The 14,922-nt window shown below is 31.5% G+C and overlaps 1 protein-coding gene across 1 annotated transcript in view; it reads right to left on the reverse strand.

Moving 5' to 3' along the window:
* Nucleotides 1-14,922, reverse strand: part of LOC143916972 (zwei Ig domain protein zig-8-like) — a 45,208-nt gene that overhangs the window by 23,332 nt on the left and 6,954 nt on the right. The window contains exons 3-4 of the mRNA XM_077438324.1: nt 9,723-9,933; nt 4,482-4,609 (exon numbers count right to left, since the gene is read on the reverse strand). Of these exons, the coding sequence (XP_077294450.1) occupies nt 4,482-4,609; nt 9,723-9,933 (339 nt within the window). The remainder of the gene's footprint in view (nt 1-4,481; nt 4,610-9,722; nt 9,934-14,922) is intronic.

Below are 14,922 nucleotides of genomic sequence, written 5' to 3' on the forward strand. Positions count from 1 at the left end.
CCACTCATAGGTAGTAGAAAGAGGTACATGGATAACAAGCACTCGTCGTGCAAATTATTGTATATAATATATTGTATGTATGTACACACATATCATATATGTGATGCGGTGTAAATTATCAACTTGTTATACGTTACGACTTTGTATGTACATATGTATATTATATTTCGTACGAGATATGTGTTTTGTTAGTTGTTCTCTGGAACAAATCCGAAAAGCTTTGTTCTCGTTACGAAAGACAAACACGTGAAATTTTATATATGTGTGCGGTGGGAAATCGAATGAAAACACGACGTGTGCGAAACAGCGTATATTCGTTACGCGATAATCCAGAGTAAACGGGTTCGTTATAACGCCAAGTCGAAAGCATATATGTATGTACATATGTACATACAGTTATCGGTCGATCGACGCTTTGAACTATCAAGCAAAATTTTTGTATACGGGATGCGATGCCGTTTAAATTTTCATGTTTTTACTATTAGAAAAGAAGCCCTAGTAACTATTATTCCTTTCGCGACTACGTACCTATGCGAAGCAGCATTTTCGTCATTACTTATATTAATAAATAAGCAAAGGTCATGCCTTTCCACGGAGACTTTGGAAGATGCTTTGCGAGTTAGCATTTCTGACATTGAACCCGATATCCTATAATTTTGTACTGAATATAAATATGTGTATAATTGTAATAATTACTGCCAAATAAACCTTTTACCTAGAAAAAAAAATTTTTAGGGGCCGGGAATTAATTATTTCAAATTTAGGTGGTCGTGACATGAAAGTAATTGGGAAGCACTGAACTACCTCATTCTTGATTTGCTGAGGTAGAATAAAATAGAATGAAGTAGAATGAAATCGGTACAGTAATTTAATTTTTTTTCCAAAAATACATCATATTATTATTTATTATTATTTTTATTTTATTTTATTTCATACCAGGAAGGCATTACAGGTAAACCCCAATGCGCCTTCCTGGCCAAATTACAAACAATACAGCATTTTTTATTATATACATAAGTCGCTAAATTACGAGACACTGACTTAAACTCGACAATTAACGAGACATCTATGAATTGTACATACATTTTTTTATTGTAATATTTACATTATTCATACTCAAATAGTGGTGACATAGTGGGTAGGAAGGATTTTTAGCCAATTTTTAATCGGGAATCGTTTCAACAATGAAATCAGAGAAAATCGGCAAACTCTGATAGGAAACGATCAACCAGGAGTCACAAATCCTGGTCTGACCAGCAGCATTACAGATATACTCAGAAAAATTCTTTTCAATCGAGGTCAGCTCAAGGGATCGAACTCGGCGCCTCTCAGTGTTAAGCAGAAGCTTAACGACCGAGCCACGCTGCTGGCTAAATTATATCTGCGTGTGTGTATATAATGTGTGTGTATATAATGTGTGTGTATATAATGTGTGTGTATATAATCTGTGTGTGTGTGTATATAATATTATATCTGCGTGTGTGTATATTTTGATTTAGTTTTTGATTTCGATTTTTATTTAGATTTTGATTTCGATTCCTTTTTCAATTCCAGTTTCGGATTCCTTTTTCAGTTCCAGTTCTTGATTTATACTTCGGTTTCGATTCCGATTAATTATTACTATTCGTATTTGAAACTTTATTTTAAATCATGTATCAATTTGTTTCTAAAAATAGCCGTTGAAATGTAAACAGGCACATTACTATTATATTATTATGAATACTATTATGAATAGCCCGATGAAATATCATCGCATGGGTATAAAATTATCATATACCCGTATAAAACTAAATAAAAAATCCGGAACCGGAACCGTTATTTTCGTAGACTCTCATAGATAGTTTTCAATTATTTATTTGTAATAATTTTCAATTCTTAAAGTTAACGTTAAAAAAATTTAATATTTTCCGATTATACACAAACGGTCATTGACCTCGTAACGTTGAATATTATTATTACACATAACAAATTACGTGCATATATGTATGTACATATGATGTGTATTTACAACACGTATTCTGGGCGAGGATATGGCGTGTGGCGCGGGCTCGTGAGGACATTGCGTTTGGATCGGAGGGTCCGAGGTTCGATTCCCGGCGCCCGCGGTGAATAAAATCAATTTTTTTCTCGAATATCGTCAAAATATAAATAATTTAAATTTAAATAATAATTTTAATTTAATTGAAAATAAATATCCAAAAAAATGGTTCAAAACCTCGCTAAATGAAATAATTAAAATTACGTATTTTTATATGGCGAGAAGGAATATTTCAATTAATGTTTAAAAAAAAAAGGCGAAATGAAGAATTGGATTTGGCATGATGTCCGTGACCATTAGCTCAATTTAGACCTATATTCAGGCTATTGGGGTGATCAGTTCGAGTCGCGACAAAGTCGTCTCGTCGAAAAATGAATTTATCGATTTTTATCGATTCATTCATTATGTTCGGCGAGAGTTAGGACACACACACACACACACACACGCGCGCGCACACACACACACACACACGCGCACACACACACACGCACACACACACGCACGCACGCACGCACGCACGCACGCACGCACGCACGCACACACACACACACACACAGATTACCGTCTTTATATATATATAATCTACATGTGTGGGGGAGACAATAGTCGTGATAACAGCGGCTTCCGGTTGATTAAATTTTGTGATTTTTACTTTTATCTATGTACGTTAATAAGTGAATAAGGTTTTGGTCAGAATTCTTATTTAGAATATCTTATATAGAAAACAATATTTGATTATTTTATTTTAACCTTTTAAATTATTTTTATTTTCTTGATATTTAATGTGTATAATATTTATAGTGATTTTAAATAATGAAAAAAAATTAAACAAAATCCGATAACCGGAAGAAGAACTTTTTGTCTTGTGTAAGTTTCCCTACAATTGCACTCAATTTGTATCGAAAATACTCTCATAGCCGATATGTGTGAATGAGTGCATGTTTAATTAACAAATTTAGTTTTGTAATCTTCTTATATTCCTCAAATACATAGATAAAGTCGTGAGTTGGTCACATTCGAATATTGTTATTTTCACTTACAGTTAGAAAGACTCAACTTACTGTTATACAATTTTTCTCTTTGTTAAGTTGAAAAGTTTCCGATTGCATTCAATCGTGTACAATCTCACCAAGGCACGTAGCTACCCACACATATGTATGTATTTCTTCAAAATACGAACTTCTAGCTTTTATATTACAAGAATAGCACTTAAATATTTTACAGCACCACTGAAATGGCCATTCAAAATGTTGTGCGACCTTAACGCCATAAATCTATGTACATACATATGTACATCCACACATACATAGATACTTACATAAGTTCGAATGTTTGTAAAATTATATTATATATAGTAGGTATATATGTATGTATGTATGTACATATTTATGTTTACTTTGTGTCATCTTGATACCAAGAAACAAACATCACATTTATATTTTTAGACATACCTGACGAGATAACACGAAGCTAAAAAAAATAATACTGTAAACATTCAGGGATAAATTGTATATTGATGCAGAGGATATGTAAACCGACCTTTGGATCATTTCCGTTTTCACAGAGCGCGCTCAGTGGATATTGTACACTAGTTTTATGCCCGTTGAAATTTCAACGGGTGCTTTCGGATTGATACATGATTTAAAATAAAGTTACAATATGAATAGTAATAACACTGTTCGACACGAAAAATGATTCAGAGACGAGATATAAATTTTCTTATAGATCTATGCCCAATAAACACGAATCTGGTAATAAAAAATGTTTATTGGCTAGAGATTCGGAAATATATGTGCTTTTTAAATCGCGCGATTTTTCGCTTTTTAAATCACGCGTCGATGTCTCAAAATCTGTCAACTTTCTGTTCAAAATGAATATTGGAATTTATAGTCTGGTATTTTATCTTTCATTTGTAATACTTTTCAGCTTTCAAATCTCTCCAGTAGTCGTCCAGTTCAAATCAAAAGTCAAAAGTACGTATTTTCACTTGGGATTTTTTCCCACTGTTAATACTATGTTATATTGAAACATGTTTATGTGAATAGTGTTCTGGCCACACTATTTTTTGTTTTCGTTTAAAAGGGTTACTTGGAAGTGTGCTGAATTTTAAATCGGTATCGACACAAAACTTCATCTGTTATTACTACGTACATAAAGTAAAAAATCCCCAAGTACCATGCTAATGTCTAACCACAATTTTTCGAAATTTGAGTTTTTTTAATTAAATAAAATGAAATTTCTCTGATCATTATTATACAAAACATATTTTTCAAAATTTTGATATGTAGTGGTGTTTAAAATTATACATTTAGTGGTTCGTGAGGTCCGAAAGGTCATTATCGTGAAAATTCTATTAATACTATAAAAAATTATATAAATACATATATGTACATATGTATATGTATAAATAATATCTAAAATAAATATTTATTGTTTCGCCTACCTCATCTTTGTGATACCAGAAAATATAAGCTGGAGGCTCCGGGCTATATCGCAACAAACATGTCAAATTTATTGTACTCCCCCTTCCCACGTGAAGATCTGGTCCTCCCAAAATTGTTGCCGTTGGAACTGAAAACACAATCTAATATCAAATTCCGCACACAATCCATGAATTAATATAATACTTCTATACAAAAAGCAGGCTTATCTATATACAAATACATATGTACTATATACAAAAATACCACATGAGTTATTCCATTCATCACTTTTCGACTTTTCCTCCCACATAAATCACAACTAATAAGTCAAAGCTTCATCAATATTTGAATGGAAGCGTTAGTTTCATTCTAATCTACATATAAGTATGTTTGTTTGAGGATAAACTTATATGATATTATATAATAATAATTTTAGCATATTGTATTTCAGAAAATTTTAAAACGAATATTGTAATATTTTGAGAAGCACTGTTTTATACCTTACTACTTAAGTAATTTAGGGATTCCGGTATTATTCCCTTCCGGTTTTATCAATTTTTTTTTTCACCGGCATCTACCAGTGTTGATTTATTTAAGCAATCACTGCACAATTAAAGCAATTTAATTAATTACAAATAAAATTTTAATAAATTTACTGTAGAATATCTTTTGATTAATCATGAATTTATGTGACTAATTACTTACCAATTAATTATTTTTAATTATTACAAAACTTTTATAAATTATACACAATACAAATCTTTTTGGAAATGTTTTATTTATCAATAAAGTTGAATAACAATGATAAGATCAAACAATGCAATATATTTAATACAATAATTAGTTCAAAATATTACACACTAGAATAATAGAGTACAATAACACGAATACAGTAAAAAATTCAAAAAAAATCAGCTTATACAGTTTTCAGAATTAATTTATGTATAATCAATTTTTGGTATTAAAGTAAGATAAGATTATAAAAAACTAAATATCTAAACTTTCATCCCCTAACCTTGATCTTATTTTTGTGCAAATTAATCCGACAGTTGAAAATGCTATTTTGGATTCAACCTTTTTAAATATTATAAGTAAATATACGTATCCAAATAAATGTCAAGAAATAAAATAAATTTCCGGAAAATTTCACGTTACAATTTTTTCGGAAACCTATTTATAAATTATAAATCAATACACATATGTATTCGGAAATAGTCTCCGGAATAAGTGCGATATTTTCAACATCTTTATCTTTGATTTTAATGTTATTGTTCACTTAGCTGTTCCTTTGAATAGCAGGTCAAAAATAATGTTGAGTGTCGACTCATTCTTCGACTAGTCTATACAAACTAGCCGATAGATACAGCGGTTTCTTCTGAATTCAAAACAATTCAACTAACATAACAACTCAGCGTACATATTTATAACGAGATACATAAAATATGAGTACGTACCCATTTTTTTCTGTATTGACGTAGAACACAAAATACAAATAATACTATAACTTCTGGATTACACCAAAACTTCGGATAACTAACTATAATCATCTAACCGTGTACGTTAAATACATATGTATAATATAATACGAAAAAAACTAATGCTTAAAATGAAAAAAAATAACATAAATCAAATGAAAAATATCGAAATGAATATGCAAATTTCGATAATACCAATGGCTTAGTTTGTATTACTGGCTGTACCCATATTCGAATTTTGCCCAAAAACCAGTAATACCAATATTGGGATTCCATTAGGTATATTTTAAAGGGGTCTACCTCACGGGCCCGAAAGTGAAACGCCCGAAAACGCAAATATCGGAAGGCAAAGATCGAAAATCGAAAGATCAAAAAAAAAAGGGTGCATGGTAAACGGTACTATGTATATATAATATACATAAATGAGTGGTATGCGGTGAAATTATCTCTCTTTTTGTCATACAGCCTTGTTTAATGTGCGCGCAAAGAATACGGGAGGAAAAGCCTGTTCCTCTTGTTCCTGTTGTATCTTGCTCGCGCAAATTAAGTGAGTATGTACCGTTTACCATGCACCCTTTTTTATCTTTCGACTTAAGATCTTTCGATTTTCGATATTTGCCTTCCGATATTTGTGTTTTCGGGCGTTTCACTTTCGGGCCCGTGAGGGAGACCGATATTAAAGCACTTCATTGCATTTGTTTTTTATATTTATACATCTACTACTATGTTATAAAAATAAAGTATTGCTTGCCATGTGGAATATTAAGCATAACCTTCTTACTAATTCGACAAAATCCTACGACTTTTTTATTGCTTTTTGGTGCAGATAGAAAGAAAATAATAAAGGTACAATATTTTCATTGAAAGGAAACATATTTGCTTATACGTACTTCGTATCAATAAAAATCAAATACATTGATTTATTATGTGTGTATACGCAAATTTTATTTTTAAGAAGCCGCCTATTAAAATAATGAATAGAATATCAAAATTTGATTCAAGATAACAATGGATACAATTTTCTATTGTAAATTTGTATACATTTGGGCACTCTTTTCATACAAACCTATATGTATATTTTATAGCTAAATTGCGCGATCATATTTTATTTATAATATTGCTTTTTACTTTCCCCTCTTTCCCCCAAACTTGGCACCTATTGGCAGACTTTCTCCAGCTAGAAAAACTTCCTCGACAGCTGCCACAGTCGTGCTCCTCGCGGGGCACACACCAACTTGGAATCGAAAAACTATTTTATGTGAATACGCCATTGTGAAGCGTCATATGGTGAGAATATTTTACAAGTTTTCCATCAAGAAACTTCGACGGGGTGGGGCTTCGAGAATGGTTGACTGAGCGCCGTGGGTTTATGAAAGTGACTCGGTAAATATTTATTGGCCGGGACGTGCGTCTCTTTAAACTTTCTTTAGGACCAAAGTTGTGACTTACGAGTATAAACGTTTGATAGAATAGTAACGGCCTGTACGTGCTAGTGCGACAATACACTCCCGATATTTGGCCTAATTGGCCCCTCGAAAGTGGGTCGTTACCCACGGTTGGCGGCTGTCGAAGCAAATTGCCACTAGTTAAGCCTCACATGGGTCTTTTGTGCTTTATTTTGTTTTACCCAATTACACATACAGATATGTATAATATATTCAGATTATATTACAGATTGCGCAGCGGTATGATTATATCCAGATTCATACCACTGCGCAACACTTACACGATTTATATCAGAAAATTTTGTTAATTTTCAACTGAACTTCACTTCGATAGCTACCGGCAATTCAATTGGTTTGGTGGTAAGAAAACAATGGTAGTCTTGGATATATTCATGTATATATGAAAGAAGGGATCGTCGAATTCTTAAACTTAATCAACTTCGCCCTTGACCCAACCAGTGGCCTAAAATGAAGTATACATATAATACATTATACATATATTATGTTAAGAAATCTATAAGCGCAAACTGGCACACTAATATATAATTTTTTTTTTATCAAGTTGGGTCCACAGAATAGCAAAATGAAAAAAAATATTTGCTCTTTCACTTAAATATAATATATGTATGTACATACATACATATATACAAATATTTCTTACTGTGACTAGGTCACTCGTAAAAAAAGTGTAAAATTAAAAAAACTTGAAAATGAACCGTTTTTATTATATTAGACACGATTGATTTTTTTTAGAAGCTTAACATTACTTGATTATTAAAAACTAACAATAAAAAGTTACACAAACCAATAAAGCAATTTTTTTCCTGAAAAATCTATGTATTTTTGACTGTATGGACATTTTTCAGGTGAAGTGTATTTTCCAGTTGTAATACATATGTATGTATATTCCATCTAACCTGGTACCAATTACCGTTATAGTATTTTCAGTTGTAATATATTTTGACTAGTTGGAATATGTTCCGTCTAACCCACGTAAGTTTATTAATGTAGCGAATAATATTCCAAGTAGTCAAAATATATTATAACTGAAAATACAGTTCAACTGTAAGTAAAATAGAGAGGTTTGGTTTTCGTGAAAACGTCACTAGACCGGTAAATGAAGTTGGAAAATTACATTTTCATTTTGAACACGTTCTTAGAATAATACGGTACTCATTACCTCGTAATACATAGCAAATGTTGACGCATTACTGAATTCTAAAGCTTTCGTCATTATATCAGAGCTGTAAAAACTCAACTGTTATATAATATGTATTACAACTGGCGGAAGTTGTTGAAAGTAAAAATATATAATTTACTGTTTGAATTGTATTCGCATGTGAATGACCTAAAACGGTAGTTGGAATGTATTAAAACTAAAAATGCAATTCGACTGTAAAATATACATACATCTGATTAAATGCATGCCAAAATTTTTATACCACAGAAATGGTGAGTTCAAAGTGCTGAATCTGTCAACTTAAAAATGTAACTGTTTTAATCTATTTAGCTACCGGTATGTGTGTACATATACATATGTATTTACATATAAATATATATATACATATATATATATATATATATATATATATATATATATATATATATATATATATATATATATATATATATATATATATATATATATATATATATATATATATATATATATATATATATATATATATTTATATGTATATATACTAAATCTTGAAAAAAACAACCAACGCTAAAAATATAAATTCATCGTCTCCATTCACAGCTGTCAGATGCTTTATCAACGAAATAATATGATATATCACCTCGTTAATATCATAAACATCAAAAGTATTGGTCTCTACAAAATTTTACAATTTGATACAAAGGCGAAATAGAGTATTGAAAAAGGCTAATTCATAAAAATCAAGTTAGATAGATAAACAAGTTATAGTAACATAACGTAAAAAGACTTAATCCTCATCCGTCTTCGTGATGTGAAGATATACATATATAGTCTTCAATGTACTGATATAAATCTAATTTAATGGAACATGGTACACTGATTTTTTTTTATTTTACTATAATTTATGACATAAACTGTGAGTCATGCTGCTTTTTACATACCTCTTATTTAACAATATAATTAATATGACTTTGATATACGCGTAGATTTTAATAAGTTATTTAGTCTATTCATGCAATATATTTATTGAATCTCCCTTTATAACTTACAAAGCACTTTAGCCGGAGACAGAGGCGTGAGCTGATAAATAAAGCGTAAGAAGCACTTCCACCACTTTGGTATCGAGACGCGTCCGTATTGGATTTAGAGCAAAGACATAAATAAAATTAGCTTACTGACCCACAATGTTCAGATTTACGTAGTAGCTCCTGACCGGCAGGGTGGAGACCTGACACTCATACACGCCAGCATCCCTTTGTTGAGCCCACTTTATGTGCAGAATCCAATCGTCCGTGTCGGGTCTGTGTGTGGTCTGAAATCTCTGGTCCGAGGTGTACGTGTAAGTGCCCACAGTCAGGATGTGAATATCGCGATGTCTGATCCACGAAACCTGCAAAAAATAACGGAAATTCCGCTTCAATATCCATTGCAGACAATGACTACCATTATTGTATCGTGCCAACAGTCTTAAAAGCTTTTGTACACATGCCATAATTCGTTTCAACGAAGGACTAAAGGGTTAGTGATTTATCAAAGGTAGTTAGTTAATCAAATTTCAATCTGGGTCAAAGCGCTCAAATGTAAATTATCACTTTACAAAGCAGCAATATCAGTGATTTCAGGACAAATAAATATTTCGCGTGTCTTCAATTTAATCGTTTTGCCCTCTTGCAAAAAGACAAAAAGATAACAAATATATATATATATATATATATATATATATATATATATATATATATATATATATATATATATATATATATATATATATATATATATATATATATAAACGTTTTAAAATAAAAAATGCCTTAATGAAGAAAAAATTTCCCATCAATGTGTTTTGCCAGTGATGGCATGAAACGCCAAAATGCTATACAAAGTTCAATGCAAGATTGGAACGCCGTATGCTGGGCATAACGAAGAGAGATAGGAAACGGAATATGTGGGTAAGAGGTATGACAAAGGTAGTTGAAAAAGTGAATAAATGGAAATGGCAATGGGTGGTCATATGGCTAGAGGAATTTACGAAGGGTAAGAGAGAATGTAAAGGGATGAAAGGAAAACTGCATCAAAAAACGAATAAATGTAATTAGAAAAATGTGTGGGGTGAGATGGTTGAGAATTGGAAATGGAAGATTGTATCCAGCAGTGGTTGAAATCTTTATCTGCACATACATACGTACATTTGTATGTACTTATGTATATATAGGTAGAAAAGTTAAGTTAACGTAAGTAAGTTAAAAAATCAGCTGATCTCAATTCAACATTTTATTGAATTTGTTGAGTACAATGGATTTTATACGTAGGGGTTTATTTTTCATCAATTCAGCAACAACAATCTATATTCAGCTACATACAACGCAGTAAAAATATTTACACAGTCTTAAATGATGCGGAACCCAATAAAATATGGAATATAATATACAAATTTTCCCTTTCAATAATATTCATTTCGTCGACATTGTGTATTTCTCGCAGAACAGAAATTCTATTACCATTGAAATCAATCGGTTCGTATCACTTTACTGTAATATATCACGTCGCCTCTGAAAATAATTTTCGCACCCGATAATAATTCGAATCACGTAAATCGGGTGACAGGAACTTATTTTTTTCGTTTTTTTTTCGCAGGCGAATAACTTCAAAACAAGCTTGGTTCGATTCGAAACGATAATACTTCATCCCTTTTGTGTGTATCCGTGTATCGACGAGCCTAATGGTGAAATAAGCTTCGAGCTCAAATCGGAGCACAATTGAACCGTACCAAGCCGTACCTATTGACAGTTCGTACAATGGCAAAGGTCAACTCTATGATGTATTGTCTTTTTATAACGATGTATACTGTAATATACAAACTATTCCGATTCCTAAATCACCAATATTTACAATGCTTCGTATATGTACAGTCTCAAACTCTGGATAATCATAGCTAACATGAGTTAACATTAGTTATTCCATTCAGTAAGTCACAATTGAAATTCTTACATTGAAATTTCTCATTTCTCACAATTGAAATTCTTACATTGAAATTTCTCATTTCTCACAATTGAAATTCTTAGTGGCGAAACTAAATACAGTTCCAGTTTTTTGCAAACAATGTATGTACATATGTAATTCATTTTTCAATTCACATTACATATCTCGAACCAACGTTCGTCGAATTCCTAATTAATTCAGAACCTTTCAAATCCGACCCCTAGCAATATCTGACACACACACATCCTTTATCATATCAAATGTTAACTGAGGATCGTATTTGGTTTAACATAAATAGGAAACCGTGCTGTGCTATCAATTACTCTTATTTCCCACTGGAATATTACTGCCACGGATGAATGATCGAAACAATTTATTTATTTATTGGCATCTCACTGAGTGTAGTTAATTTTGCCAATTACGCAAATTGGACAAAACCGCTCTCGTTAGAAGCTATAATTCCACCTATTAATTTCTAGTTCTACACACCCTATTTTAATACGACGGTTTCTGTAAACTCTTTTTTTTTCACAGAAACTTAAACTTAAAACCAAATGATAAGTGGAAAAATGTAAATTATTGTATGTATATATGTACATATGTACATTTCAACGATTTGAAGACATTTACAATCTATGTATTGCATATAAAATCGAGATAATAATGAAATATTTAACAATCAATTTTAATTTCAATCTTTCCAAATGCCTATTTTTATCGATTCAATGTTGGAAATTCATGTAACCCGATAAAGTCTCCATCAGTTTCTTTGGGAGCTTTATAAAAAAATTTGGATGTGACCAACTCATGACTTTATCTATGTATTTGAGGAATATAAGAAGGTCACAAAACAAAATTCGATAATTAAACATACATACACATTCACACATACCAGTTATGAAAGCACTTTCGATTCAAATTGAGCGCAAATGTAGGGAAACACAAAACAAAAGTTGTCGGATTTTTTTTAGAAATTTTTTTATTACTTAAAATCAGTATAATTACACTGTTCGACACGAAAAATGTTTCAGAGATGAGATATGACTTTTCTTATAGATCTATGCCCAGTGAACACGAATCTGGTAATAAAAAGTGTTGATTGGCTCGAGATTCGGAGATATATGTGTTTTTTAAATCGCGCGATTTTTCTATATCTTGGTATTGTTCGGTCGATTTCTCAAAATCTGTTAATTTTCTGTTCAAAATGAATATTGGAATCTACAGTCGGGTATTTTATCTTTCATTTGTAGTACTTTTCAGCTTTCAAATCTCTCTAAGTAGTCGTCCAGTTAAAATCATCTAAAATCATCAAATCATCAAAAAATCATATTTCGACTATTCTTGTGGATTAATAACAAAAATTCGTTTGTTTTATCGAGGTAAGTCAGTTATCAATAGAATTTTTGTTATGAATCCACAAGAATAGTCGAAATATGATTTTTCTAACTGGAATTTTATTTAATTCTCTTATAAAGATAATTTAATATATTATCCCTATTAATTCAATTCAGATTCGTGTAAATACGAGTAAACACTAGTACGAGCCTTTTGCTCGCAATTTTACCGATTTAAAATTCAGCACACTTCCAGTTAACCCTTTTAAACGAAAACAAAAAATAGTGTGGTCAGAACACTATCCTAATAAACATGTTTCAATAGAAAATACTCAATATAATATAGTATTAACAGTGGGAAAAAATCCCACATTTTGATTTGAACTGGACGACTACTTAGAGAGATTTGAAAGCTGAAAAGTACTACAAATGAAAGATAAAATACCCGACTGTAGATTCCGATATTCATTTTGAACAGAAAATTAACAGATTTTAAGAAATCGATCGAACAACACCAAGATATAGAAAAATCGCGCGATTTAAAAAACACATATATCTCCGAATCTCGAGCCAATCAACACTTTTTATTACCAGATTCTTGTTCACTGGGCATAGATATATAAGAAAAGTCATATCCCGTCTCTGAAACATTTTAAAAGTCGTCATTTGTCGAACAGTGTTATTATACACATTAAATATCAAGAAAATAAAATTAATTTAAAAGGTCAAAATAAAATAATGAAATATTGTTTTAAAAAAATATATCACTTCCGGTTTACGAATTCTGACCAAAACCGTATCAGCTCTAAGTTAGTACAAAAAGAAAACAAACATAAATTTTCAGCTTGATACTTTCAGGGTGTGGAAAGAATCGTAGCCACAACATTTTTGACCTTTCTGCGAGGAAAAAATCCCACTTCTGGTTTTTTAAATTCAGAGATTTTTTTTATTTTAATCGCATTGATACAAGAATGATACTTGATTTTTTTCATGAAGAGCACACATTTCCGGTCAACTTAAAAAATTGAAATAAATTTACGGCATATCGATTAGAATTTCAGTAACCGATTGTAAGTTTCAGTTCAATAGGACTGACGGTGTTTTAAAAATCCCCAAAATACACAGAAACACACACATTTTTTCTAGATGATGAAAACGTGATCAGTGACGATTATGAGTTCCAATCAGTCAAAATCTCAAGTTCGCATTTTCGCATGATCACAAAACTTCGTCTATTGCTACTTCGTACATAGATAAAGTAAAAATTGTTGTCCAAAACGAATAGGCGGAGAAAGGGCGGTTTCTTATTTAATAATGGAGACATGTGGAATTTTTTACGAAATACGGTGATTTAAATTAACCTGTTATTTCATCGGATTTCACAGACTTGAACGTTTTTCTTTAGGATAATTAGAAATTCATATCGACAATTCAGGAACTATGTATGTACATATGATATCAAGATGTGTATGTGTGTGTGTGTGTGATCGATGTCAAAGAGATTTTTGGTTTGGTGATTTCAATTTCAACTAAACAATTTGAACCGTATGAATGCCGAAACACATTTGAGTTACATATATGTGTGTATCCCTACATATATATGTACATATTGTATATTGCTGTCCTATAGAGTTTCGATCCTCAGTTAGATTACTTTTATTTGTATGCTTAACGTCGAAGGACCACAGATGTCTGTGATAGCGAGTTTCGAGTAATATGATATATTTTATACAAGTATGTTTTCTATTTTTCCCTCGCTGCTGACAAAATGAGACCGCAATTTTATTGTGTACCCTTTCTTGCAAGAGCTCACGAAATACGAAATGATACTATACCCGTCATAGTGTCGGCCATTTCTGTATCTTCATTCGTAAATGAAAGATTAAACGCCCTCGCTGAACCAGCGCGCCGACAATGGTAAATTAGAAATGTTAATGACAAGGCTTTCGTCGAATATATATCCTCATGGATATCTTGTCCATTCTATCCTAAGTCAACACGGGTTTTCGTGCCGGAAAAAAGTAAGAAAATAAGCAGAACTCGCTAGATACGTCTTCTCACACATG

Source organism: Arctopsyche grandis, chromosome 1 (assembly GCF_051622035.1).
Source record: "Arctopsyche grandis isolate Sample6627 chromosome 1, ASM5162203v2, whole genome shotgun sequence".
Taxonomy (NCBI): Eukaryota; Metazoa; Arthropoda; class Insecta; order Trichoptera; family Hydropsychidae; genus Arctopsyche; species Arctopsyche grandis.